The 25,206-nt window shown below is 48.5% G+C and overlaps 1 protein-coding gene across 3 annotated transcripts in view; it reads left to right on the forward strand.

The window, feature by feature from the left end:
* The window catches only part of LRP1 (LDL receptor related protein 1), a 382,005-nt gene that overhangs the window by 200,294 nt on the left and 156,505 nt on the right, over positions 1-25,206 (forward strand). For all 3 annotated transcript variants that reach the window (XM_081934411.1, XM_081934412.1, XM_081934413.1), the window contains one exon: positions 24,666-24,888. In XM_081934411.1, the coding sequence (XP_081790537.1) occupies positions 24,666-24,888 (223 nt within the window). The remainder of the gene's footprint in view (positions 1-24,665; positions 24,889-25,206) is intronic.

The raw sequence follows: 25,206 nt of genomic DNA on the forward strand, positions 1-25,206 counted from the left end.
TTCTCCTCGGTTCTAAGTTGCTTCTCTCCTTGATTAGTTTCCACCCATTGCTTCTTGTTCTACACTCAGGTGCCTTGGGTAGTGGAACAGGAAGTCAGTCTTCCCAGAGACTTCCCAGCACCAAGCTAGACTTGTAAGATGAGCACACTAGGGAAGTCACCAAACATTTAAAAGGGACTCCACTGCATGTCCACCAAATTAAAAAGTTTTTTAAAAAGTGCAATTTTGTTTCAAGGTCTGACTTTGATTATTAATATTTGCCAACAAAATGCTAAATGTCTTGAGAGTATCTCATTTTGTATTTCTGTCTCGGCATCCTATGATCTTCATCAAGGATTCTTAGTTAATTTGGTTAAATGATGCAAGGCAGATGGCTGAAAGAAAGACATTTTAATGGTAGTATGGAATACCCGGTCTAGAATGGAATCTTTTTCTCCATTGCTACCTACCATAGAAGAAATTGTTAACATTTTTTTGTATTATGCTTTTATTGCAATATTTTATTGTGATTTTACCCCTCTTATATATTTTATGGTTTTCTTTGTTGGGTTTTGTCTTATTTACCTTTATATGTTATATTTCTAATTGAGGTACATCACTTACAGAAACTATGCAGCTGGTTGCAGCATTTAACTGACCTTGACTGATCTCAAAAAGTAAATGGATCAGACTTTGCTAATGCTTGCCTAGAAGACCATCGAAAAAATCCCAGAGCAGTAACTGTTGTGGCCTGCTAGAGGCCACTGGAGCTGGCAGCAGTTTCGGACAGTGAGGAGGTTGGGGGGAACATGGGCCAGTCCTGGAGACAGGGGCCTCTGATGAGGGTTCTGTGTTGGAGACTGAGAGGGGGCCAAGGCCATATGCCAATTATCAGCTGCCTTCAGAGTCAGACCTCAGTGAGGCAGACTAACAGCTGGAGCCTGTTCCCAGTGTGTACATGCACAGAGTTGCCAGACAAAGGGAACAGCTAAAGGACAGGGGTCGACTTGGGAGTAAGGCCACAGGTGGACGATGAATGGCATCTCCCAGAGGAAATAAAAGAGGAGCGAAAGGGGAGTGGAGTTTGCAGGAGACAATTAGTTCGCTTAATTGATTTGTGATTGTCTGAGACTCCTTGCCAAGTTTTGCAGATATCGGCCTGGCAGTTCTCCAAGCCAGATAAGGTCTGTGACTGTAAATCCTCCCTGGAAAGACTTTGCTGGATGTGAATGAGCATAATTCACAGTAAATTAATAAAAGGGTTTTTTGTCAGAACAAGGAGTTTGCTTCATGCTCTTGGGAAGCTGAGGTCAGAACAGTAACCAGATTAGGAATTTGGGGGTGGGGGGACATCCTAGAACAGTGATGCGAACCTATGGCACGCGTGCCACAGGTGGCACGTGGAGCCATTTGTCAGGGCACGCGAGGCGCTGCCCTGTCAGCTGGCCAGTGCGCATGTGCACGCTGGCCAGCTGAGTTCACCCTTTTTTAAAGCCATTTTTCGCCCTCCCCAGGCTCCAGAGGCTTTATAGGACCCTGGGGAGGGTGAAAACACCCCCCCGGACGCCCTCTGGAGGCATCAGGGAAGCTTCCTGACGGTCCCTGAAGCCTTCGGAGCGCTCAAAACGATCCTCCGAGCAAACTTCCGGTTTGCTCGGAGGGTCGTTTTGAGCACTCTGAAGGTTCCAGGGACTGTCCGGAGGCTCCCTGACGCCTCCAGAGGGTGTCCGGGGGGGGGGCGGGGAGGCTGTTTTCGCCCTCCCGGGCTCCTATAAAGCCTCTGGAGCCTGGTTAGGGCGAAAAAAGCATGTAAAAATGGGGGGGGGGGGTTTGCGCCTGTAGTGCGCCCTTGCGCACTGGGGTCGCGCATTGCATTATGGGTGCGGTACGCCCACACACGACCCCCCTGCGCTTCCCCCACTTATGACACGTGAGCCAAAAAAGGTTTGCCATCACTGTCCTAGAAGAAAACAAATCACCTTTGTATTATTGCCCAGAACGGTATGGTACTTGGCTGTATCCATATGACCGCTAGGAACAGAGAACCACAATTATGGAATCATTTTGAAGACTTTTTTTAATTAGGAGTAGGTGGGGGGGAAAGTTCTACAATGAATGTTTTCCTAACTCCATATAATAAATCCTAACTTAGAAGTGTCATCAGCCTGTCATGCTGATGTTAATTTGGATGCCACAGTTTAAGAAGGAATGATAGAAGCTGGAAGAGTTCTGAGAAGGGAAACAAAAGTGATGAGGGATTGGGAAAGTGTGATCTATAAAAGAGTGGAAAGACTGCATACATTTAATCTTGAGAGAGACGATCACGCTGTAGAGATACAATAAGCACTTTTCAATCAAATACAGGTAGTCATTGACTTATGACCACAATTGAGCCCAACATTTCTGTTGCTAAAGGAAACATTTGTTAAGTGAATTTTGCTTTGTTTTACGACCTTTCTTGCCACAGTTGTTGAGTGAATCACTGCAGTTGTTAAATTAGTAATACTTGTTGAATCTGGTTCCCCCACTGACTTTGCTTGTCAGAAGGTTGAAAAAGGTGATTACATGTGAAGAAGTGTGGGGAAAGACGAGGCTTGACAAACTGAGGAACGTCCAACTCTATTTTATTTGTAATAACAGCAAGAAGTCATACAGGAGAGAATCACCCGTTCCTTAGCCTGACAGCTATTTAAGGGAGAGCTGTCAGGCCGAGGAACCAATCAGGAGATCAGATCAGCCCGCCTTCAGCCATGCCGCGCCTGATTGGCTAAGGCGCAGCATGGCTGTTGCTGGCTGACAACAGGGGGAATTCCCCGGTCGTAAGTCGGGGAGGAAAGAATACAATACTCCTTCCCCCTTAGCGAGGACGCATGCGTAGCAGTGGAGCATGCGTAGTCGCTAAGATAGGCTGGGCGGCGACGGACACGCCCAGAACGCCTCAGAACTGGGCAGACCGTCGGAGAAGGAGGTGGTGTCCGTGGGAGCTCCTCCCTGAAGGGAGTGGAGCTCCGGGCGCCATCTTGAAGGCCTACCCCAGCCGGAGGAGGAGGCGGAGACTCAGGAGCAGGTAGGCAGGGCCGGGGTGGCGCGGCCGCTGGCGGGTTTGAGTCAGGGAAGTTCGAATTGTTGCAAGGGACAGGCTGGCCTGATTGAGAGAAGGCCAAAGTCGGTTGCAATGGCGGAGCTGGTAGCCCAACGGGGGCTGAAACGATGGAGGGCTGTGGAAGGCGGAAGGCGCCTGGAACAGTCTCTGCCGAAACTTCTTGCGGCCTGGGCAACTGCCACGGCGGGGGAATCGGGTGCGGCGCCAACCCCAGGGCCTCGGGTGGAATTGGCGAGGCCGACCCTGCGGGGTTGTTGTGTGGATCCAAAGGTTCGCGACGCCTTAATTGATCCACGTGGCGGCGCCAGTCTGCACCGTCGGCGGTCCGGACCCTGTAAGAGCAGGGGCCGGTTACAAAAGTGACGGTGGCAGGCACCCACTTAAAATCCCCGGAGAAAGCCCTTGCCCATACTGGATCGCCCTCACGAAAGGACCGAGGAGGGGGTCCCAGGTTGCTTGGCTGTGCCTCAGAATAGGTTGGGTGCAACCTATCTAAGGTGGTCCGCAGGCGCCGGCCCATCAGCAGCTCAGCGGGGGTTTTTCCGGACAGTGGACACGGGGTGGAATGCTGAACCAGGAGGTAAGCAGCCACCCTCGTGGGCCAGTCGCCCTTGTCCATTCGTCCAAGGGCGTCTTTGGCCGAGCGGACAGCGCGTTCCGCCCGGCCATTGCTGGCCGGATGATAGGGAGCGACGAGGGCATGCCTGATGCCTTGGGTGGCCAGGAAACCCTGGAACACGGTGGACGCAAACTGAGGACCATTGTCCGACACAACGACGTCCGGCAAGCCGTGGGTGGCAAACAGGCGCGTTAGTGCTCGGACAGTGGCCTCGGCTGTGGTGGAGGTCATGAGGATGAGCTCCACCCAGCGCGAGTAAGCGTCCACCACAACCAGGAAAACCTGACCTCGGAAAGGCCCGGCGAAATCCAGGTGGAGGCGTGACCACGGGCCGCGGGGAATCTCCCACTCCCGCGGCGGGGCCGCCGGAGGCGCTGGACGGGAGACCTGGCAGGTCGAGCACCTGGCAACCCAGGTAGCTATCTCGTCGTCCAGACGGGGCCACCAGACATAGCTGCGCGCTAATGCCTTCATGCGCGCTATGCCAGGGTGGCCCTCATGGAGGCGAGACAGCACCTGGTCACGCAGAGTGGGTGGAATGATCACCCTGTCCCCCCACAGGAGGCACCCACTGTGAAGGGACAGCTCTAACTGCCTGGCCTTGTAGGGGCGGTGGCCGTCGGACACCGGCCCCCCAGGCCACCCCCGCAGAACCCAGGTCATCACCTGGGAGAGGGTGGGGTCGGCCAGAGACGCTGCCGCCACATCGCCCGCAGAGAGCGGCAAGGCAAGGTCTGCAATGGCCAAAACAGACAGGCAAGGCACTGTCTGAGGGTTGGAGACGGGCAAGGGGCAGCGGCTGAGGGCATCAGCGTGCCCCAGCTGCTTGCCAGGGCGGTAGACCAGGGCATACGAGTATGCCGCTAGGAACTCCACCCAACGTGTCATCCGGGGTGACAGAATGGGAGGGGTCGGACGGTCACCGGCCAGAAGCCCAAGGAGCGGCTTGTGGTCAGTGAAGAGCGTGAAATGCCGTCCGTAGAGGTATTCGTGGAACTTTTTAACCCCGGACACGGCAGCCAGAGCCTCCTTGTCGATCTGGCTGTAGTTTCTCTCCGCTGGAGAGAGTGTCCGGGAATAAAAAGCTATGGGGGCTTCCGAGCCGTTGGGGAGTACGTGGCTCAGGACAGCCCCCAAACCCACAGGGGAGGCGTCACACGCAAGAGTCAGGGGCATCCTGTCACTATATTGGACTAGGACTGCCTCTGACGTCAGCATGTCTTTGACAGCCGCGAACGCATGCGCTTCGCGGCTGCCCCAGCGCCAGGCTGCCGATCGGTCGAGCAACCGATGCAGCGGCTCGGCTAGTGACGCCTTGTGCGGCAAAAATGGCGCGTAGAAATTTAAAAGCCCCAAGAACGACTGCAGCTCCGCCTTAGAGGCGGGGGTGGGGGCGTTCTTGATGGCTGCGACTTTAGCAGGGGTGGGGTGGATTCCGTGGGCATCAATGGAGAAGCCGAGGAAATCCACTTGAGGCACAGCAAATGAACATTTGCTGCGCTTTAATTTGAGACCCGCGCCCCTAAAACGGTCGAGGACCTTCCCCAGTACTTCGAGGAGTCCTGAGCGGCTGGATGCAGCGATCAGGACATCGTCGAAATAGGGTACAACGCCAGGGAGCCCATGGAGCAAACGCTCCATGAGGCTCTGGAAGATCCCCGGGGCCACGGAAACGCCAAATTGGAGGCGGCGGCAACGGAAAGCCCCTCGGTGGGTGACGATAGTCTGCGCAGCCGCCGCTTCGTCATCCACCGGGAGCTGCTGGTAGGCCTGCGCCATATCCAGTTTCGCGAAAATACAGCCCTGCCCCAGGGAGTGGAGCAGGTGCTGTACGACAGGGACTGGATAGGGGTTTGCCTGAAGGGCCAAATTGATGGTAGATTTAAAATCGGCGCAGAGGCGTATGGAGCCGTCGGCCTTCACAGGGACCACTATAGGGGTCTCCCAACGTGAATAGTCAACAGGCTCCAATACGCCCTGCGCCAGCAAGCGGTCAATCTCCACATCCACTTTGGCCCTTAAGGCAAAAGGCACCCTGCGGGCCTTCAGCCTAATGGGAGCAACCTGGGGATCTAAATTAAGAGAGATGGGGGTGCCCTTGTATAGTCCCAGCTGGCTGTCAAAGACGTCCGCGTAGGCGGAGATGACAGCAGCTACGTCAGGGGGCGTGTCTGAGATGGAGTGCACCCCCTGCACGGAGAGACCAAGGGCGGGGAACCAATCTAGCCCCAGTAATGCGGGGAGGGGCTTCTCAACCACTAGGATTGGCAGGCACCCCTAAAACCCCCCGTATTCAACCCTGACTGTGTGACAGCCCAGGGTTGGGATAAGTGACCCCTGATAGTCCCTTAAAGCCACGGGGCTAGCAGACAACTGGTGTTTAAGGACGCCAGGGCAAAGTTTCTGAAAGTCTGCCCAGGCAATCAAGGAGCGGGACGAGCCGGAGTCCACCTCCATTACGCAAGGCGCGCCCTCAATGAGGACTGACGCCTTGATTCTGTCCGCACCTGCGGAGGCCTGGTAGATCGCCTCAGCAGGGGCGGCTGCTGGGCCTGGCTCCACGGTGTAACAGCTGGCTTTCGAGCGCGGCTGGCGACGGGGCTGCTGCTGCGGTCCGGCTGTCATCTGCTGGCCTGTGGCTCCCTGGGATGGTGGTGGTGGTAGCACAGCTCGGCAAACTTGGGCCAGGTGCCCTTTTTTCGAACACCGGCGGCAGATGGATGCCCGGAATGGGCAGGCGGACCGGTCGTGGCTGCCTCCGCAGCCAAGGCAGGCTGTCACAGTCCGGCGCGGAGGTCGCGGATTGCGGCGGCTCTGCAGCTCTGCCAGGCGAGCCACGAGTTCTTCCTCTTCCTCAGCCGGGCTCGGAATGGGCACCAGCTGATCAATGAGGCAGGTCTGCGCTGGGGAAGATTGGAACGGGTGGCGGTCCATCTCAGCGACGGATTGCTCTGACAACTCCGCCGCCCGTGCCTCAGCGACCGCCTCTGACAGGGTGATTTCTGGCCGAGCCAGGAGACGCCTCCTCAGCCGGCGGTCCCTGATGCCGCTTACGAATTGTTCCACCAGGTTGTCCTCCAAGTCTGGGAACTCGCAGGGTATGGCTGTGGTCCGCAAGGACTGGAGGAACTGGCTGACGTCTTCGTGCGGCTTCTGAACGCACTGACGGAAAGCGTACCGCCTGGTGATTTTCAACGGGGTCGGGGCGTAATGTCCCTTCAGCTTGGCCATCAGCGTGTCCCAGTCGAGGTCGTGGACTGGCACTGGGGCTGCCAACGCCCGGGCGGCGTTGAACATCGGGGTTCCGCAGCTACTGAGGAAGAAGCTGCACTTCTCCTCCATCGGGATACCCCGTTTCCCGTTGGCTCGCAGGAAGCACTCAAAACGCTCCAAAAATCCCGTCCATCCCTCTCCCTCGGTTCCGAAGGGAGCGAACGGGGGAAGCGAAGACATTGCGGCTTGAAGTTGTGCGGCTCGGGGAGCTAAACTCAAGCGGCTGTGTAAAGAGGTCGGGTTCCGTCAGGGTCGTCGCCTCAGGAGTATCCCACCTTCGTCGCCAGTGAAGAAGTGTGGGGAAAGACGAGGCTTGACAAACTGAGGAACGTCCAACTCTATTTTATTTGTAATAACAGCAAGAAGTCATACAGGAGAGAATCACCCGTTCCTTAGCCTGACAGCTATTTAAGGGAGAGCTGTCAGGCCGAGGAACCAATCAGGAGATCAGATCAGCCCGCCTTCAGCCATGCCGCGCCTGATTGGCTAAGGCGCAGCATGGCTGTTGCTGGCTGACAACAGGGGGAATTCCCCGGTCGTAAGTCGGGGAGGAAAGAATACAATAACATGATTTCGGGACTTTGCAACCTTCATAAATACAAGTCAGTTGCCAAGCATCTAAATTTTGATCACATGACCACGGGGATGCTGCAATAATTGTAAGAATGAAAAACAGTCATAAGTCCCTCTTTTTATTTTTTTTAGTGCCGTTGTAACTTTGAACAGTTACTTAATGAACTATCGTAAGTCGAGGACTACCTGTAGAAGGTTGCCACCTACAAGAAGTTCAGGATTTATTTTCACTTATTTCCAGAGTGCAGGATGAGAAATAACGGATTTAGATTACAGGGTAACAGATTACAAAATCTATATTTGAAATGTTTGCTGATCGTAGGAACAGTTTGACTGAAGCCAAATTCCCAGACCGGTGGTGCTCTCCTTCACTGGACATATTTAAGCATTTATACATGCGTCTGTTTGGGATTTTGTAATCTGTTTTTCTCTACTAAAGCAGCAAGTTGAACTCAATGACATAAAAGGTCAAATGTCCACCTCTATCCCTCTATGAGCCATGAGCTTTGAATGTATTTCATCTGTAGGGCCCAGGAGAGAAAAGAGGGGTATATTCAAGCTCTCTCCCTCCCACTTGCGTTTTTTCTTGCCATTTTAAAATTGCTGAATTGATTTAAGCAGCAATTGTACCTGTTGATAAGCAGATAGCCATACAATGCTCTTCGTTGATTTGTGTGCAGTTCAAATGGTTGTAATGTATTCCGAATGAAATTACAGAGATAATGCCCTGCTTTTCATTTGATGGGAATCTCTGCTTTTGCTGGAGACTCCTAGAGCTGAATTGTTCTTGTCAGTCTCTTCCATTCTTTTTGCCTACTGTATATCAGATTAGTTGACAGTTATAGTTTTTTAGTGGTGTTTTCTGCTCTCTGTTTCCTACTACATCTTATTTCTTTTGACTATTATCCTTTCTCGTTTCTTTATACTTGCTTCAGTTTTTCTTTCTTTCTCCTTTTTCATTCTATCCTTTATTTGTTGCTGCAGGTGGTTTTGAAGGCCTTCCTCCATACTGCCTGAATTATGACAGTATATTTCCTCTGATTCTCCAAAACTTTGCTTAGGAAAGAGTATTACTGAATGTTATTGTTAAACCTCCAATAAGGCTACTTATCTTATTTGAGATATTGCTTCTGTGGTGTACTCAAAAGGGCAGAGCCTGTCCAGATTTTTTTTTTTTTTTTGCAGGACATAGATTTATTTTTGGCATCTAATAGGTTATTTAATTAATCTTTGGTATTGAAATGTCAGCTTGACCTTGAGAGACTGTACCTGTATCATTTGCTATTTGCCTTGAAGCTTTGGTATCATATTGAAAAGAAGCAAGAGCAAAAGAAATGCAACTTACTAGCATTAGTTTTGAAGATATTACAATCTTTCACTTCTCACAAATGTAACACAGAACACCGAAATTGTGCCCTGTAATTCATCTTGCCCAGATAAGGCAGATCAGTCCTATAACTAAGAACTCATCTTGGATTGTGATATCGATAGCCCTGGCTTCAGATCATACCTCTGACCCAACTGTTGTGTTTGGACTCCATGTCCAAGGGTCATCTTTGGAAGGAGAAAGACCAGGAACTGATTGTGTCTATATAAGCAACCATTCCATATTGTTCCATCTTCTCTTCACTCCCCAAAGTATATATAGCAGGTCATATAGAATAGACACAGCCTAATTGGTTTTGTTGTTTTGGTATGGTCATGTCCATATTTTATCAACCTATTTACGACAATTCAGTGTGATTCATTTAACAACCATTGTAAAAATGATCAGAAAATTGGGTCCAGTCAAATGCTGACCCTCTTAGTGACTGTCCCAATTTGTTATCATAAGGGCTACCTACTTTAAAGGGGGGTAGGTTCACTATTTTGCAGTTGTACATCTTGTTTACAGGATTACTAATTTGAGGACAAACCATCATCTAAGCCTCCCAGCTCCAAAAGAATGTGAAATCTATTATTATGTTGAACACAATTATTGTGCCTTCCTCTTCCAGCTCCCTCTGTCAAATGAATTATTGTGAAGGCCTGAATAAAGAGAGCAAAAGAATGGATTAGAAAGAAGCATCTCCTCTGTACAAACTTTATGTCTTAATCTGATGAATGATCAGGTGTTCTACCTACTTCCTTTTCTGTGGTAACAGGTGGCTTCTTTTTATCCCTATGTAGTTGAAGAGCAATCAAGCAGTCAAAGTTTTCCGTAGCAAAGCACTGTGTCTATGCAGATATAGGAGATTTGGCAGTGAAAGTGGTAGTAACCCCGATTGGTAGTCACACACTGATATCTCTAGGAGCCCTGCTTGTATTCCTAAGGTCTTCTCCTTGAATCTGAAGCCAGACCTAGATATTTCCTTTGAACAGAAAATTGTTTTGGGCTGACACTTGTAGCAATGGTACTTTCTTGTATTGTCCTTGGCATTCCTGGCCATAGTTTTGGCCATTCGCCACCAGATTAAGTTCCCAGCAAATAAGTGGGTTTTCCTGGTTCCACATGAGAATGTGATAGTGGTTTGCTGAGTTTAATCTGTAATCATAAGGGCTACTTTCCCACCCAGATGGATGAATTTGATCACCTCTCTCTTCAGAAAAATCCTGACCTTGCTAAGGAAGAAAGACTTAAGCGTGGTTCTCAAAGCCTCAAACAATGGGAGCATCTGTTTTCAATATCTCAATACTTCACTGGTCTGAAGGGAGATGATGTTTCTTTTATTGGGAAATCTGTACATCGTGCTATGCCATTAAAAAGAGATCAGACTGAGCTACAGTAGTGACCATTGTAGACATTGACACAAATTTTATTCTGAGGATTCAATTTTGCTTTGCATTGAGAAATTAATGTTTTCAATTTAAGCTGTTATATTATATTGGGGTATACTACTGATGTTGTATGGTACTTATATACAATATGCTGCACAGAATCCAGTGAATGAATTAGTGATCCAATGCAGATCCTTCTTCTCACTGTCCATTCATGAATATCCTGATTCTAGTCAATCGTTTGAGTCAGCACAACAGTATCATAAATGGGAGACTGAACAAGGCCATTGTTCCCAGTCTATTTTGAGAGTGAGAATACTGTAGTCTCATTTTGCCATCCTAGTCAGCTCTCAATAGATAGATTTTGCAGGAGAGTAGGAATGGTCACAATCCAAAGATTCGAGCTGGAAAATATTCAGTTTAGCATTTTTGGCAGTTCAGTTTTCAGATTGTTGTTTTTAAAGAAGAAGTCAAAAGCTACATTGCAGTTGCATATTTTATCATTTGTTACCCAATATCAATGTTTCTGTGCTTGCATGAGTTCCGTAGGGTGGCGGTGACATGGAAATTTGCTTTTTCTCCCCTACAATGTTTCTAGTTTCTTTTAATAAATGTAATATTCAGATCTCATTTAGGGGAGAATATTTAATTATTTTCACATCAGATAGTGAAATCTATATATAGGTGTTTCATTACACAAACTATGAAAACAAAAATAACACTACAATACATTGAAAACATTTCAGAAACAATGGAAGGATTGTTATTGCCCCACAGCATCACCTTAGCATGCAAACCAACTAAAGCCCTCCAAAACTTCTTAAGGAAAGCCAAAGTCCCACTTGTATTGTGTAGGAGGGTACTGCTGCTGAGAGGAACATGCTAATTAGTAAAATACTAAGAAAATATTTTGAAAAACTCTTTATCTCCTGGACTGTGTAGGGGACATCTTTCTATTCTGAACAGACCCAGACTTCTGCATGTTTTCCCCTTCTCTCTCTCTCTCTCATCTTTAAGATAGCATTTTGGTGGTTATGCAAAAAAACAACAACAACTCCATATTAGGAGACCAGAAAACCCCTGCTTCTGAAGTGGCAGCTTCTGAAGTCTATACAGTGGGCTGTTTGCAGTTTCAATCTGTTTATCTCATACACTAAGGGACCTCCAACCAACACTGGAGCAAGTCCCACCAACTTTCAAGGACACTTTGGTACATTTGGAAAGATATCAGCACAGTTTTAAATGTGTTTGCTATCTTCCCTGCCTAGAGGGATTTTCAACCTTTGGAATGATCCGTTTTTCAACTTTGCCTTTTAAGAGAATTGATTTCAACAGATTTGTTTACTTCCCAGCTATAGTTATTGATCTTTGTGTGGAATACCTCTATTTTCTGAAATATCATAGTTAAAAAAAACATTCTGAAGGACATACTGCATCTTTTGATAGTGATTCTAGTCCCTTCCTGGAGTTTATTTTTGACCTTTTTATGTTAATAATTAAACCCTTTAAACCTCTACCATCTTGTGTCCTTCATTTATTGGAAAACTATCTTTTGATTGTTATTACACCCACAGGGCTATAGGTTATGTGTTGGAAGGACAGATCCATCTTATATAGTTTTCCAAAAAGGGAAGTGTATGGGGAAAATGGAATACACAGCTGTGTAACTTATTCCCCTCCCCCAAGGTATTGCAGAATAATCAATGCTCCCAGCTTAATTTATCAAGATCTGTCTTGCCTCAATAATCTAATAGAGAAAAATGCATAAAAATGTGAAATAACCAGTATCACGGGTTAATGAATATATGACACATCCTGGAGCAAGTTACAGTATAAATTATAGTCGCCTTAATAGTTTTGCCTTCCAAAATATTTTTTCTTCTTCCTTGGCTTCAGAAAGATGAGTGGCAAATCTGTTGCAGCTACATGGCTTGTGTCAAAATTGAGTTTGCCAGTGATAAGTTAAAAAACTGTGAAGGAAGGAATGAGCAAGTCTTTCACCAATTGAATTTGCAAAAATGAGAATTTGTGTTCATTTGAAATTTGGGTTTATTATATCCAGAGCATTCAAATAGGCCTATCCCCGTCTTATGCTTCAGCCAGGCTTCTAATATCAGTTAATTTTATTTAAGTCATGTTCGGCAGAGGTGTAAATTACAAAATTCAAACCGTGAAGCTGCAGCATACAGGATAGGAATTACAGTTTAATAGATGCAAATTGGGATTTCCTCAGTGGTTTTCAAGTCAAGATCTTGTCCAGGTAGAAGCCTAAATATACCTAAATGCATTTTTTAATGCTTGACCATTTCTCTGAAATCATCACTTTCTCCTTTGCATAATTAATTTAAGTGCTTGTCAATGCCAAATATATCTGAGTAGCAGCTGCTACAAAACAGCAAGTGTTACTTTTGCTTAGTGTCCCTTTTTGAATTCACGCAATTAGAAATCTTAGCTGAAATAATTAATTAGCAGTTATTGATGTTTCAGAGGGAATAGTAATTTTGTATTCTGAAAATAGTGATAATTTCCAATTTGATGAGTGATAGAGTTGATGGATTATAGGACTTATCTTTAATGTACTCACAATATCCAGGGGACTGGATGGAGAAAACCTCTGACTATATTCTTCCTAAATCTACACCTGTCCAAAAACCCTCTATTGCTGAAATTCAATTGATACAGGATGCTTGATAGGTAATCATCTGCCTTTTGCTTAAAAGCCTGCAAGATGAATCTGCCATTTTGATGCCATCTCAAATAACCCATATTATTCAGAAATGCCTCTAATCATATATAGGAAATTCCATTGGCCAAAGAAATATAGAGATACATTCCAGCATTTGTAAGCCATTTAAGCATAATCTCTGAGGTCAGAGGTTTCATAAGGAGATGGTGTTTCTTGTATATTAAATGCAGGGATCTATTGCACAAGTGCTGACTTTTGTATTTCTTGGCAAGTGGAATCATTATGGCCAACTATTTGCCTTTGGTGACATGTTAATGGAAAGAGGAAGGAGGAATGGGGAAACATCTGGATGTTCACTCATACTTGGTGCAACTTAAAATGTTGAGGTGACATAAAAAGGGAACTTTTATGGCACATTGTTGCATGGGCATTGTGTCCATGGATGGCTGGATATTTGAAGAGTTGTTTTGCAAAAAAAGAAAAAAAGAGAAAAAGAAAAAGGGAACAGGGAAGTCATCCCGTACAAGAAGTATTAGTCATTACTAAGTGTCTCAATCAGCTCAAGGTTGTTTGTAGATGATACTAACTTGAATACATATAGGGATTGCCCCTTCTTTGTGCTGGTATGTTGCAATACTATGTATATAAAAATACCCATGCAGGATGATCATCTACAGCCAAAGATTGATTGATTATATCTTATGTCAATGGAAATGTTTCTGCATAGTAATCTCATTTGCTTGGTTCTCCCTTCTCCCTTATCTCTTTCTGTTTCTGTTTAGCTATACTCTATGGTCTATAGTCTATAGCCGTGATGGCGAACCTACGCATGCCCAAAATAGCACACAGAGCAATGTCATATGGCACACGTGTCACCATTTCTTCTGGGTTTTTAGCGCGTGTGTTCACGCGCCAATCAGATGGCCTTTGTGCGTGTGGCAGTGCCAGAAACCTGAAGAGCTGGTTTTCTGGTTTCTGGCATGCGCAGGAACACCAGCCAGCTGATCGTCATGTGTGTATGCATGCCAGAAACTGGAACACCAGCTGGCTGGTGCGCATGTGTGCACTGGAAACCGGAAGTTCATTTCCTGGCAACTCCTCTTCCGGGTTGCGGTCCTGACAAATGCGTGTACGCTCCCTTTTTGGCACTCGGTGCAGAAAAGGTTCTATCACTGGTTTATAGTCCAGTGGGCACCTGCATTTTCCTTGCACATAAAATTACTGTACTTCATTCAGATTTCTTTTGAAGACTCAGTTAACATCAATTCTCTCATGAATTTCCATCTCACCTTAAACAGCATTTCCACTAGCCTGTGGCAGTTCCTAAACTAATCCTGAAAATCTCATTAATCTTTAGTCTGCTTTGCATTTCCCTGCATAAATTAGGTTGCCATAAGCCAGTTCTCTGCTAAAGAGAAGGCATGGCATCACTTGTACAATCTGTGCAATACTCACTACTGGGATTGATCCTGCCTTAAGGCCCAATAAGATCAACATGTTGGATACTACAATACACTTTTTGGTTACCTCAAGTATTATGAATTTATTATTACTATATTTTTACTCCTTCCTGTAGTGCTTTTTTCTTCCTCTGTACTGTGAAGATCTGGAAATATATTTTATTATGCAGATATTCCTTTGAGGAGATGGGTGATAATAATGGTTTGGGAAAATGGTTCAGGGATCGTATTTAACTATCAGAGTTATAATTTCTCCCATTCAAATCCTGACTGTTTGGATTTTCTTTACTTCTCTTATTAAATCATAAAGTATGGTTGGGCTTTTTGTCCATAGGTGTCTTGGCAGGCCATTTGTCATTAAGGCTCACATATGTTTATTCACAAGTAAATTCTTTCAATTCAGCTATGACCTTGATCTTTATACATGAGAAGAGGTATACGCCGTTGTGTATGAAAGGACAAGGGAGGACAGGAAAAAGACAGAATAATGATGGTGATGGGAAAGACTTTCAGAATAATTGCATTTTGATGTATTTCTTTGGTATTTCATTATGCTAAATGCGAGGTCCACGTCAACATGGTTGTAATTATTTGCCTTCTGAGATTTTGTTCCCAAAGATATTGTCATTCTTCCTTTAACTAACACAACACGTGTATGCTTATATATTCACAGCATTCTGTTTCGGTCTTATTGTTCTGGAGATACTTAATATTCAGGAGGCACCTTTTCCAAATTTGCTGGGGGGTGCTTTCCGGTTGCAGCCTAAAAGATAGCAGTACTTGTAAATGGTTTTTATGTACCCGCCATTGACTGCCATCTAGTGTTTATTTTGTCTTTTTCTCTCTTAACTCATTTTTGCCACAGACACCCATCTTAGAATGTACTCCTAAATTTTAGTCATGGAGAGAGGAGGGATAGGTACTTTTAACTTTTCCCTGGCTGTTGGCTATAGTGATTTCATTTTAATTCTCACTTATGGAAGCTGGATGGCTTGCCTTCTGGAGTAGATCAACCAAAAATTCCTGTTCTACTCTCCTTTGTTCGCTGACAACCTTCCCAGCCAACTCCCAAACACTAAAAGCATGACTTGATACATCTGCTGATAATGACATTTGTGGAGCTTCCTCCCCAAAACAGTGAATGAGTTCAGGATTGCAGCCTATGGAACACAGAAGCAAGGCAATTGGTCTCAGGATAAGGTTGTAATTTCAATAGCTAGAAACAAAATCTCATTGGATTCAATAGGATTACTTTCCAGCTGAACATATTATTTTGTCTGCTTAGTTTTTTCAACTATATAGCTATAAGGGCAAGTTTATTATAATGACTGCACACCCAACTGCGGACAAGCTTAAAAAAAACAGAATGCAACTTGCTTTCTCTGCATGTAAGGGGTATTTGCATATTAAATATGAAAAATTGGTTTAGCAAAATGCAATTTAATCCATTTCTTCAGTAGCTGAAGGAAGCTAGAGATATAACATTTTTCCCCCTTCCAAAGCCTTAGCTCTACCACCTGAGTGGATAATTCCTTGATAATTCCCTGACTTCCGTGAAGCCTCGTACAAAGCAGCTCTGTCCCACCAGTAATTAAAAAACAAAACAAATACACAAGCGTATTATTTAAGCAGCCACCCTGCTGCCTCCAGATATTTTGGCATAAGGGTCCTAGAATTCCCAGCCAGCATAAATCTTGGCCACAGTCCTTGGAAGTTGTAAGGCTAAGCCATCTAAGGGACATGACTTTGGAGAAGTCTGATTTAAAAGTATTACTTTTAAAAAGCACCTCTATAACTGTCTGGTTTGGCTCTGCAACTAAACAAGACAGACACAGACTTCAACGGATAATTAGAACTGCAGAAAAACCAATTGCTACCAACCTGCCTTCCATTGAGGACCTGTATATTGCATGAATCAAAAAGAGACCTGTGAAAATATCTACAGACCCCTCACATCCTGGACATAAATTGTTTCAACTTCTACCCTCAAAACGACGCTATAGGGCAGCGATGGCGAATCTTTTTTGGATCGTGTGCCATAAGTGGGGGGAGCGCAGGGGGGTCGTGTGCGGGTGTGCCGCACCCATAATGCAATGCGCAACCCCCAGTGCGCATGTGCGCACTACAGACACTCCTCCTCCCATTTTTACATGCTTTTTTCGCCCTCCCCAGGCTCCAGAAGCTTTATAGGAGCCTGGGGAGGGCGAAAACAGCCTCCCCTGCGCCCCCGGGCGCCCTCCGGTTTGCTTGGATGATCATTTTGAGCGCTCCAAAGGCTTCAGGGACTGTCCAGATGCTTCCCTGACGCCTTTGGAGTGCTCACAACGACCCTCCGAGTGACTTCCAGTTTGCTCGGAGGTCGTTTTGAGCACTCCGAAGGCGTCAAGGAAGCTCATGAAGCCTCCGGAGGGCTTCGGGGGGAGAGGCTCTTTTCGCCCTCCCCAAGCTCCTATAAAGGCTCTGGAGCCTGGGGAGGGCGAAAAATGGCTTTAAAAAAGGGTGAGCTTGTGTGCCCTGACAAATGGCTCCGCGTGGCACGCATGCCATAGGTTCGCCATCACTGCTATAGGGCACTGCACACCAAGGCAACTAGACACAAGGACAGTTTTCCCCCCAATGCCATCACTCTGCTAAACAACTAATTCCCACAACACGGTCAAATTATTACTAAAACTGCCTTACTATTCTTCTTCTCATCCTTCCTATTACCTATCTCATCCCACTTATGACTATAACCTTGTTGCTTGTATCTTTATGATTTATATTGTTTTATTTGTTTCCCAGAATATATTGATTGCTTATTAGTAACCTATGACTATCACTAAGTGTTGTATCTTATGATTCTTGATGAATGTATTTTTCCCCTTTTATGTACACTGAGAGCATATGCACCAAAGACAAATTTCTTGTGTGTCCATGCCCTGGCAGCACTTGGGAAAGATGCATATGCTCCAGATATGGCTTGAAGAATCATGGTCCACTAGGAGAAAGAATAGCTTTGAAGCGAATTCTCCTTTTCAGCTGTGTCCACATTTAATCAAAAGGTCCAACCGAGTATATTCAATTCACACAGGATTGCAGCCCAGCAAGTGCATTTTATATATACTTACATATGCACGGGAGTTTTTGTTTTTCTATGTTTAATTGAAGACTTTCCAATCCAGAGATTTCATGTGTGGTTTAATTAAAGCTTGGGTATTGTAAAACTCACACCATTTACCTCATGATTTTCACATCTGAGGAAAAACGGAAGTTCTTCCCAGTGTGTGTGAAATAACACCGTTCAGAATAGAATTCTGCTTTTGTATTATAAAGTGGGAATTTAGATAATTTCTGTCTTCAGCAGTTTGCCTTGTAGAGTTGTACAGATTTCCTTTCTTTAGATGGATAGTAACCCGTATCCCAGTTTCTGTTCTTATTTTAAATGTTTGCATGCTTAATGGTGCGCGCACACACACACACACACACACACACGGAGTTAGGTGAAAACTACTGTAGCTGTTAGGCCTGAAAACAGAGTCGAGAATGAATGTGTTACTGTATGTATGAATTAGAAGGTGGGGAGGCACCAAGTGTTACCTTTGCTGTTTAGGAACAAATATATACATTTTCCTGTACACCGCTTGGAGAGTCCAAGCAATGGGTTAATTCAGTCTGCTTGCCCTTAGGACTGAGGAACTATTTTTCCTTAAGCCACACCTCCTCCTGGTGTGCTCAATCCCCCAGAATTCTTCCTCAGTCAGCCCGTTTGGACGTAATTAGTTAGAGCTCTGAGCTAAATTAATCCTTTTTTTGGCTTGGACTCTCTATTGCGTTTAAATTCTATTTCCTAACATTTCCCCAACCTTGTGAGACGTTTCTCTCTTCAATTCTGCGACTCTCTCCAGTTTGAAATTGCATTTGAAGGCCAGGAGGTAAGCTGGAAGGTGGTGGGGGGTGCCCCTCAGCCGAGCCTCATGGGACGGCTTCGGAGGCCTGCCGCTTGTCGTTAAAACGGCGCGGCTGCAGCGGCGAGGTCCCTACGTTCCCAGGCCCCCCGTTTGTTGTTTTAGACGAAGTATTTTTCGTTCCCGGCCTGCTAGAAGACCTCGACCGCAGGGAGGAGTGGGCGATCGTCGCCATTCGAGGCGCGTTCGCTCCTCGCTCTCCCTTAGCCCCACGCTGTTGCGGCGGCCATTTTAGGCGCGAAAATAGCGCGCCCAGCCATGGCCGCCATTTTGCATCAGCCTCGTTATCAGGAGGCCGCTGGAGGTGGCAGGGCCTAGCAAGGGTTTCTCGGGCTAGGATCGCCACCTTCGTTTTTTGTCTATTTTTGCGAGCGGCGCTGGTTCCTGTGCCATTCCAACGGTCATCATACCGGCTCAGGGAGGAGGCCTTAAGTAAGCGCAGGCCAAGTTTTGATAGTCATTCTCCTCCCTGCTTCTCCTGCAGAGCCTTGCACTTCGGTGCAGGCTCCAATCCTACCCCTGGGCCTCCGACTGGTATTAAGCATGGGATGATGTCTTACGTATTGATTTAATTACTGTGCATATGGCAATTTTAACGAATCCTTTCGTTTTGTTTCCCATTGCAGCAATCCAGTCTATCTCTATCCTTCTGCCTTATCATAGCCTTGCTCCATCTTGTGTGGTCATTGACTATGGATCTGCCCAGTCCCCCCGATTCCCAAGATACTAGGCCGAGCCTCTCGCGGGCCCCTAGCAAGGGTTCCTCCTCATCGGGGAGTGGGGGAGCGGGCAAGAGTGGTGGGGGTAGCTCTGGGAAACAGCGTTCCAGGCTCCCTTCTGTGGCTGAGGCCAAGGATGCTGAAAGGCGCCAGCGGGCCCTTGACAAGCAATTGAGAAGGCCAGACGCCAGGCAGACAGGGAACAGTCCCTCTCAGGAATCCCTCCCTCCCGGGAAGAGCTCCAGATGGTCCTCGCCGAGGAGGTGGAGTCCCAGGACCTATCCCCAAATAGGTCATTTGCAGAGCCGGCCTCCCCGGCGCCCTCTTGGGCCTGTGAGCAGGCCCCTCCCCCTGGGGATGCTAGCATAGTCGATATGCAGGGTGAGGCTTCACCCCCCCTAGAGGAGGGGTTGGATCCTGATTCTGACTCTGAGGAGTTATCGCCCCGCATGCAGGAACTGATGGCCCGTGCCATTGCCAAGGGCATCACGGAGGCCATGAAATTTAAGAGTCCCCTGCAGTGGCCCCTAAGGGCCCCAAAACCGATCAGGCAGCTCCCCCTCCAAGCAAGCGTGCTCGCCATCCTTCCCTGGAATCCTCGGTGGTCAGCGAGGCCTCTACCATTGAGGACCCTGACCCGGAGGTGCTAGGTCTCTCGGACGACGAGGACCTTCCCCCTGAAGCGCCCGCCTTTGCGGGTCTGTTCAAGCCCAGCCTTTTCAAATCTGTCCTGCACAAGGTCAAGGCTGCCACCAGGGTGGGGATCAAGCCCAAACCGACCGCGCCGGCGGCGGATGCCACTCCGGCTAATCCCAATGCGATCATGTTTGATGCCCCAGCGCCCCAGCTAGAGCTGGTTCCGGTCCCGGGGCTGTTTCTCGACCTAATCCAGCGCCAGTGGGATCAGCCAGCCACGCAGTCCTCTCCCAGTGGGGTAGATAGGAAGCTTTATACTATGGAGCCAGTGCTGGAGGACCTTCTGGCCCTGCCCACGGTCGACCCGCCCATCGCTGCGCTCACCTCCAACTCCTCCCTACCGGCCGACCTCCTGGAAGGCCTTAAGGCGGAGGACAAGAAGGCGGAAAAGGCGTGCCACAAAACCCACCTGGCGGCTGCCTGGACCATCAGGGCCTCTTCAGCCGCCTCCTTTTTTAATAGGGCCTCTGTGATTTGGCTGCGCGAGCTCCTAACCAAGCTCCCGGCGGGAGAAGTCCGTCTCCACCAGGACGTGTCAAAAATAATCGCGGCCTCCCAGTATGCCGCTGATGCATCCCTTAATGCCACTAAATTTGCCTCCAGGGCGCTCGGCTCTAATATAACTTCTCGTCGGCTGATCTGGCTCCGGCATTGGCAAGCGGACCAGAAAAGCAAGTGGAAACTGGCTTCCGCCCCCTTTAAGGGGTCCAAATTATTTGGCGAGTCCCTGGATCCTCTCCTCATCGAGTCCTAGGACAAGAGGAAGATCCTACCTTCTCTAAACAAAAAGCAGGAACGTAAGGCCGCTCCCTATTCTAGGAGGCAGTCCTTTCGTGCCTCCGAGCCTTTTACCTCTGCCTCTTCCTTCTCTCCCTCCAATAGGTCGTTCGGCCAGCAGGGCGACAGATCCCAGGACAGGGCGTCCTTTCGGACAGAGGCAGGCAGCAGTTCGGCTTCCGCAAGTATAATCGCGGTGGGGCCTCCAGTAGGCCGTTCCGTAAGTCTAAGTGACTGTCCGGGCCTGGCGCCCATCGGGGGTCTCCTCCAGTTGTTTGCCTCCCATTGGGCCCAGAACACCGAGGATGCTTGGGTTCTGCAGACAGTCAGGGAAGGTCTATATCTGGAGTTCCTGTCCCTCCCCCCCCGGACCTTCATCCGGTGCCCTGTCCCATCCTGCCCCCAAAAAGAGGGAGCGTATGGACCAGGAAGTCAATCATCTCCTAGACATCGGGGCCGTGGAACCAGTTCCCCAGGGCAAAGAGGGGAGGGGGTTTTACTCCATCCTCTTCCTGGTGCCAAAGAACTCGGGGGGGTGGAGAGCCATCTTGGACCTCGGAATCCTCAACAGGCATATCGCCTACCGGAGGTTCGAGATGCACTCTCTGCAGACCATTCTGGCGGGGATTCGACAGGGAGATCTACTCACATCTATAGATCTCAAAGAGGCATGCCTCCACATCCCCATCCGTCCTCAGCACAGGAAGTTCCTGCGCTTCTATTATGCGGGTCGCCACTTCCAGTACAAAGCTGTTCCATTCGGCCTCTCGTCCGCTCCTCGGACGTTTACCAAAGTGCTGGCGATAGTGGGGCCCAGCTAAGACGCAGGCCCATAAGGCTCCAGTGCTACCTGGACGACATTCTTATCCAATCGTCGTCCAGGCAGCAGGCCCTACGGGATCTCCAAACCACTATGAGATCCCTCAGAAATCACGGCTTCACTCTAAACATAGAGAAGAGCCATCTCACTCCAACAAACAGACTTGTACACCTGGGGGCGGTGATAGATACCAACTCGTGCAGGGTTTGCCTCTCCCGAGACAGGTTGGCCGGTCTAAGGTCCATGACCACAAGGTGTTGAGCTTGAGACAGGCTCCAGTGGTCCTTCTATTGCAGCTGCTGGAAAAGATGATCTCCTGCTTTTCCATAGTGCCGTGGGCCCGCCTGCATTCCAGGGCTCTTCAGTGGCTGCTGCTGCCGCACCAGAGGGCATCCAGGAGCAACTCTACCAGGCCGATTCGAGTTACGCCGGACGTAAAGAGGTCCCTCCGCTGGTGGGTGTCTCCGGCCATCCTCGAGGGCCACCTATTCAAGGAGCCCGAGAGGTTGATCTTCACCACAGACGCCAGCCTCTCCGGCTGGGGAGCCCACATGGGGTCCCTGATTGTTCAGGGCAAGTGGTCCCAAGCGGAAACCAGCTACAGCATCAACCTGCTGGAACTGAGAGCTGCTCGCCTGGCCCTGCGCCATTTCAGCCGGTCCATCCATCGTCAACATGTGCTTCTGATGACGGACAATGTGGCCACCAAGGCCCACATGAACCGCCAGGGCGGCACCAGATCCAGAGCACTGATGAGAGAGGCGGAGTCCCTGGGACGCTGGGCGGAGCGCCATCTGGAGTACATTCGCTCCGACCATATCTCCGGAGTGGACAACACACAGGTCGACTGGCTGAGCAGGACGACCATAGATCCTGCGGAGTGGAAACTGGACCCTCGCCTGTTCCACCAGATGTCCGACAGATTCGGGACTCCGGCCGTAGACCTGTTTGCGTCCAGGGACAACAAGCAACTCGACCGCTTCTACTCCCGGTTCTTCACCCCGGGGGCGGAGGGGACAGACGCACTGCGTTGCAAGTGGCCCCGCGAGCTACTGTATGCCTTCCCTCCCCTGCCTCTCCTTCCTCAATTCATCTCCAAGGTCATCGCAGAGGGAGCAGAGGTCCTTCTCGTGGCCCCGCATTGGCCCCGCAGGTCGTGGTTCGCCGACCTTGTCCACCTGTCGGTGTCTCCTCCGTGGCGCATTCCTCCGGACCAGATCTCCCTCAGCCAGGGGGCCGTGATTCACCCAGAGCCCCAGTGGCCCCAGTTGGCCGTCTGGCACTTGAGGGGGACCGACTGAAAGGCCAAGGCCTGTCGGAGGAGGTAGTGAGCACCATTCAGGCGGTGAGACGCCCTTCAACCACTAGGATTTACGATGCGTCCTGGGCCGCCTTCGCCAAGTGGTGTGAGGAGCTGCTCATCGAGCCGACGACCGCGCCTGTTCCCAGAGTGCTTGACTTCCTTCAAGCGGGACTCAACAAGGGCCTGGCCCCGAACACCCTTCGACGCCAAGTGGCGGCTTTGTCTACTATCTGGTCGGGCGACCACCTTTTTGCCTCTCAGCAAAATTCCGAAGGTGCGTCTTTCCCTCAAGGGCGCCTCTAACCTTCGCCCTCCCACCGTTCATCGCTACCCTACTTGGCAGCTGTCCATGGTCCTGCGGGCCCTATCTGGCCCTCCATTCGAGCCTCTACGCACTACTTCTCTTCGATTCCTGACGCTGAAGACGGCCTTCTTGATTGCCATCACGTCAGCTCGCCGGATTTCGGAGCTGGCGGTTCTTTCTGTTCGCCGGGATCTGTGCGTCATCCACCCTGACAGGGTCATTTTGAGGCTGGACCCGACCTTTACCCCCAAAGTAAACTCATGGTTCCATAGAGCGCAAGACATTGTGTTGCAAAAATTTTGTCCTCATCCGTCGCATCCCAGAGAGCGATCCTGGCACAATCTTGATGTCAGGAGGGCCCTGAAGGTCTACATCGCTCGTACTGCGGAATTCAGGAAGTCAGAGGCTCTTTTCCTCTCCTTCCAGCCCGGTTCCCTAGGGAAGAAGGTCACTTCCTCCACAATTGGCAGGTGGCTTCGCGCTTGCATTGCGACTGCCTATGAAAGTCAATCCAAGGCCGTTCCGCGCGGCATCACTGCACACTCCACACGAAGTGCTGCTACCTCAGCGGCCTGGGCCACCCAGGCCTCGATCCTGGACATCTGCAGGGCCGCTACGTGGTCCTCTCCTTCTCCATTTGTGCGACACTATAAATTGGACATTTTTGCCTCGGCTGAGGCGTCCTTCGGCAGGCGTGTGCTCCAGGCGGTTGTGTCAGAGACCGAATCCCGGGAGCCTTCTTCTGCCCGCCCAGATGGACAATAACTTTGGTATGTCCCATTGCTTGGACTCTCCAAGCGGTGTACAGGAAAATGACCATTGGCTTACCTGAAGGGTCCTTTTCTGTACACCGCGGGAGAGTCCAACCCACCCTGGCTCTCAAGGCCGGGATTCGGGTTCCTCGTGTCAACAGTACATCATCTTGGACGCTTCGCTCCGTCCGCACGAACTGACTCCTTCTAAGAATTCTGGGGGATTGAGCACACCAGGAGGAGGTGTGGCTTAAGGAAAAATAGTTCCTCAGTCCTAAGGGCAAGCAGACTGAATTAACCCATTGCTTGGACTCTCCCGCGGTGTACAGAAAAGGACCCTTCAGGTAAGCCAATGGTCATTTTATCCAAATTTGGAGAAAAGCAGAATTCTGAGTTCTAGCAGATGGAGAACAAGCAAAGCATAGGCAAGAATTCAATTTGTGAGGGGGGGGGGTTAAATTACTTATATAACACTTTTGATTCTTTAATTTTAGTGGGGTGTGTGGGGTGGTGGTTTTTTGGGGGGGGTTGTGTTGCTTTAGTCTGTGAAAAAAGTAATAGAGACAGAGATATAAGAAGTAAAAAGAGGAGTTGCACATGTAGAAAATAAACCAGCTTCGGTTTGAAACTGCTCATTGGACTTTGACCACACCAAGATATTATCCGTTCTCAATATATCTATTCAGAGATAGCTTATATGCAGACACATATTTTCTGCATGAATATAATGGCTATCCCTAGCATCCATATGTATATTTGTATGGTTTTATAAATGATTTAATTGATAAAGCTAGTTATATAATGCTGGGGCTAATCCCCCTTATTTAGCTGATGCATCTCCTTTACTTTTCACTTATATTTGGAGAGCACCTCATGTCTTTTCTCCTTGCCTTCTAGGAAGCTGTTCTTCACTGACTACGGACAGATACCAAAGGTGGAACGCTGTGACATGGATGGGCAAAACCGTACAAAGCTGGTCGACACCAAAATTGTTTTCCCCCATGGAATCACCTTGGACTTGGTCAATCGGCTTGTTTATTGGGCTGATGCTTACCTCGACTACATTGAAGTGGTGGACTACGAAGGAAAAAATCGGCACACAATCATCCAGGGTATTTTGGTGAGTACAGCTGGGATCAGGGGACATGGATCTTGCGGAACATGGATCTTGTGGAATATATTCTTACGTGCAGCTGTTGAGCCATCCGATACAGTCCTTATCTTTGGGAATCATATCATTGGCAGGGATTCAAGTTGCATTGAGTATGCAGTACCAATGCCATGGCATAGGTATAGCCTGATGAGCAGGATTCTGAAGAAATAGACATAAAATGAGAGAGGTGTTTTCAAGATGTTTTATGATACAGCTCTCACAGTCCCTCAGTCCCTCATTATGCTGCCTTAGTTTGATGGGGATGGTCCAAAGCTAATGGATCAA

The sequence above is a fragment of the Natrix helvetica genome (genome assembly GCF_964273705.1).
Source record: "Natrix helvetica genome assembly, chromosome: 1".
NCBI lineage: Eukaryota > Metazoa > Chordata > Lepidosauria > Squamata > Natricidae > Natrix > Natrix helvetica.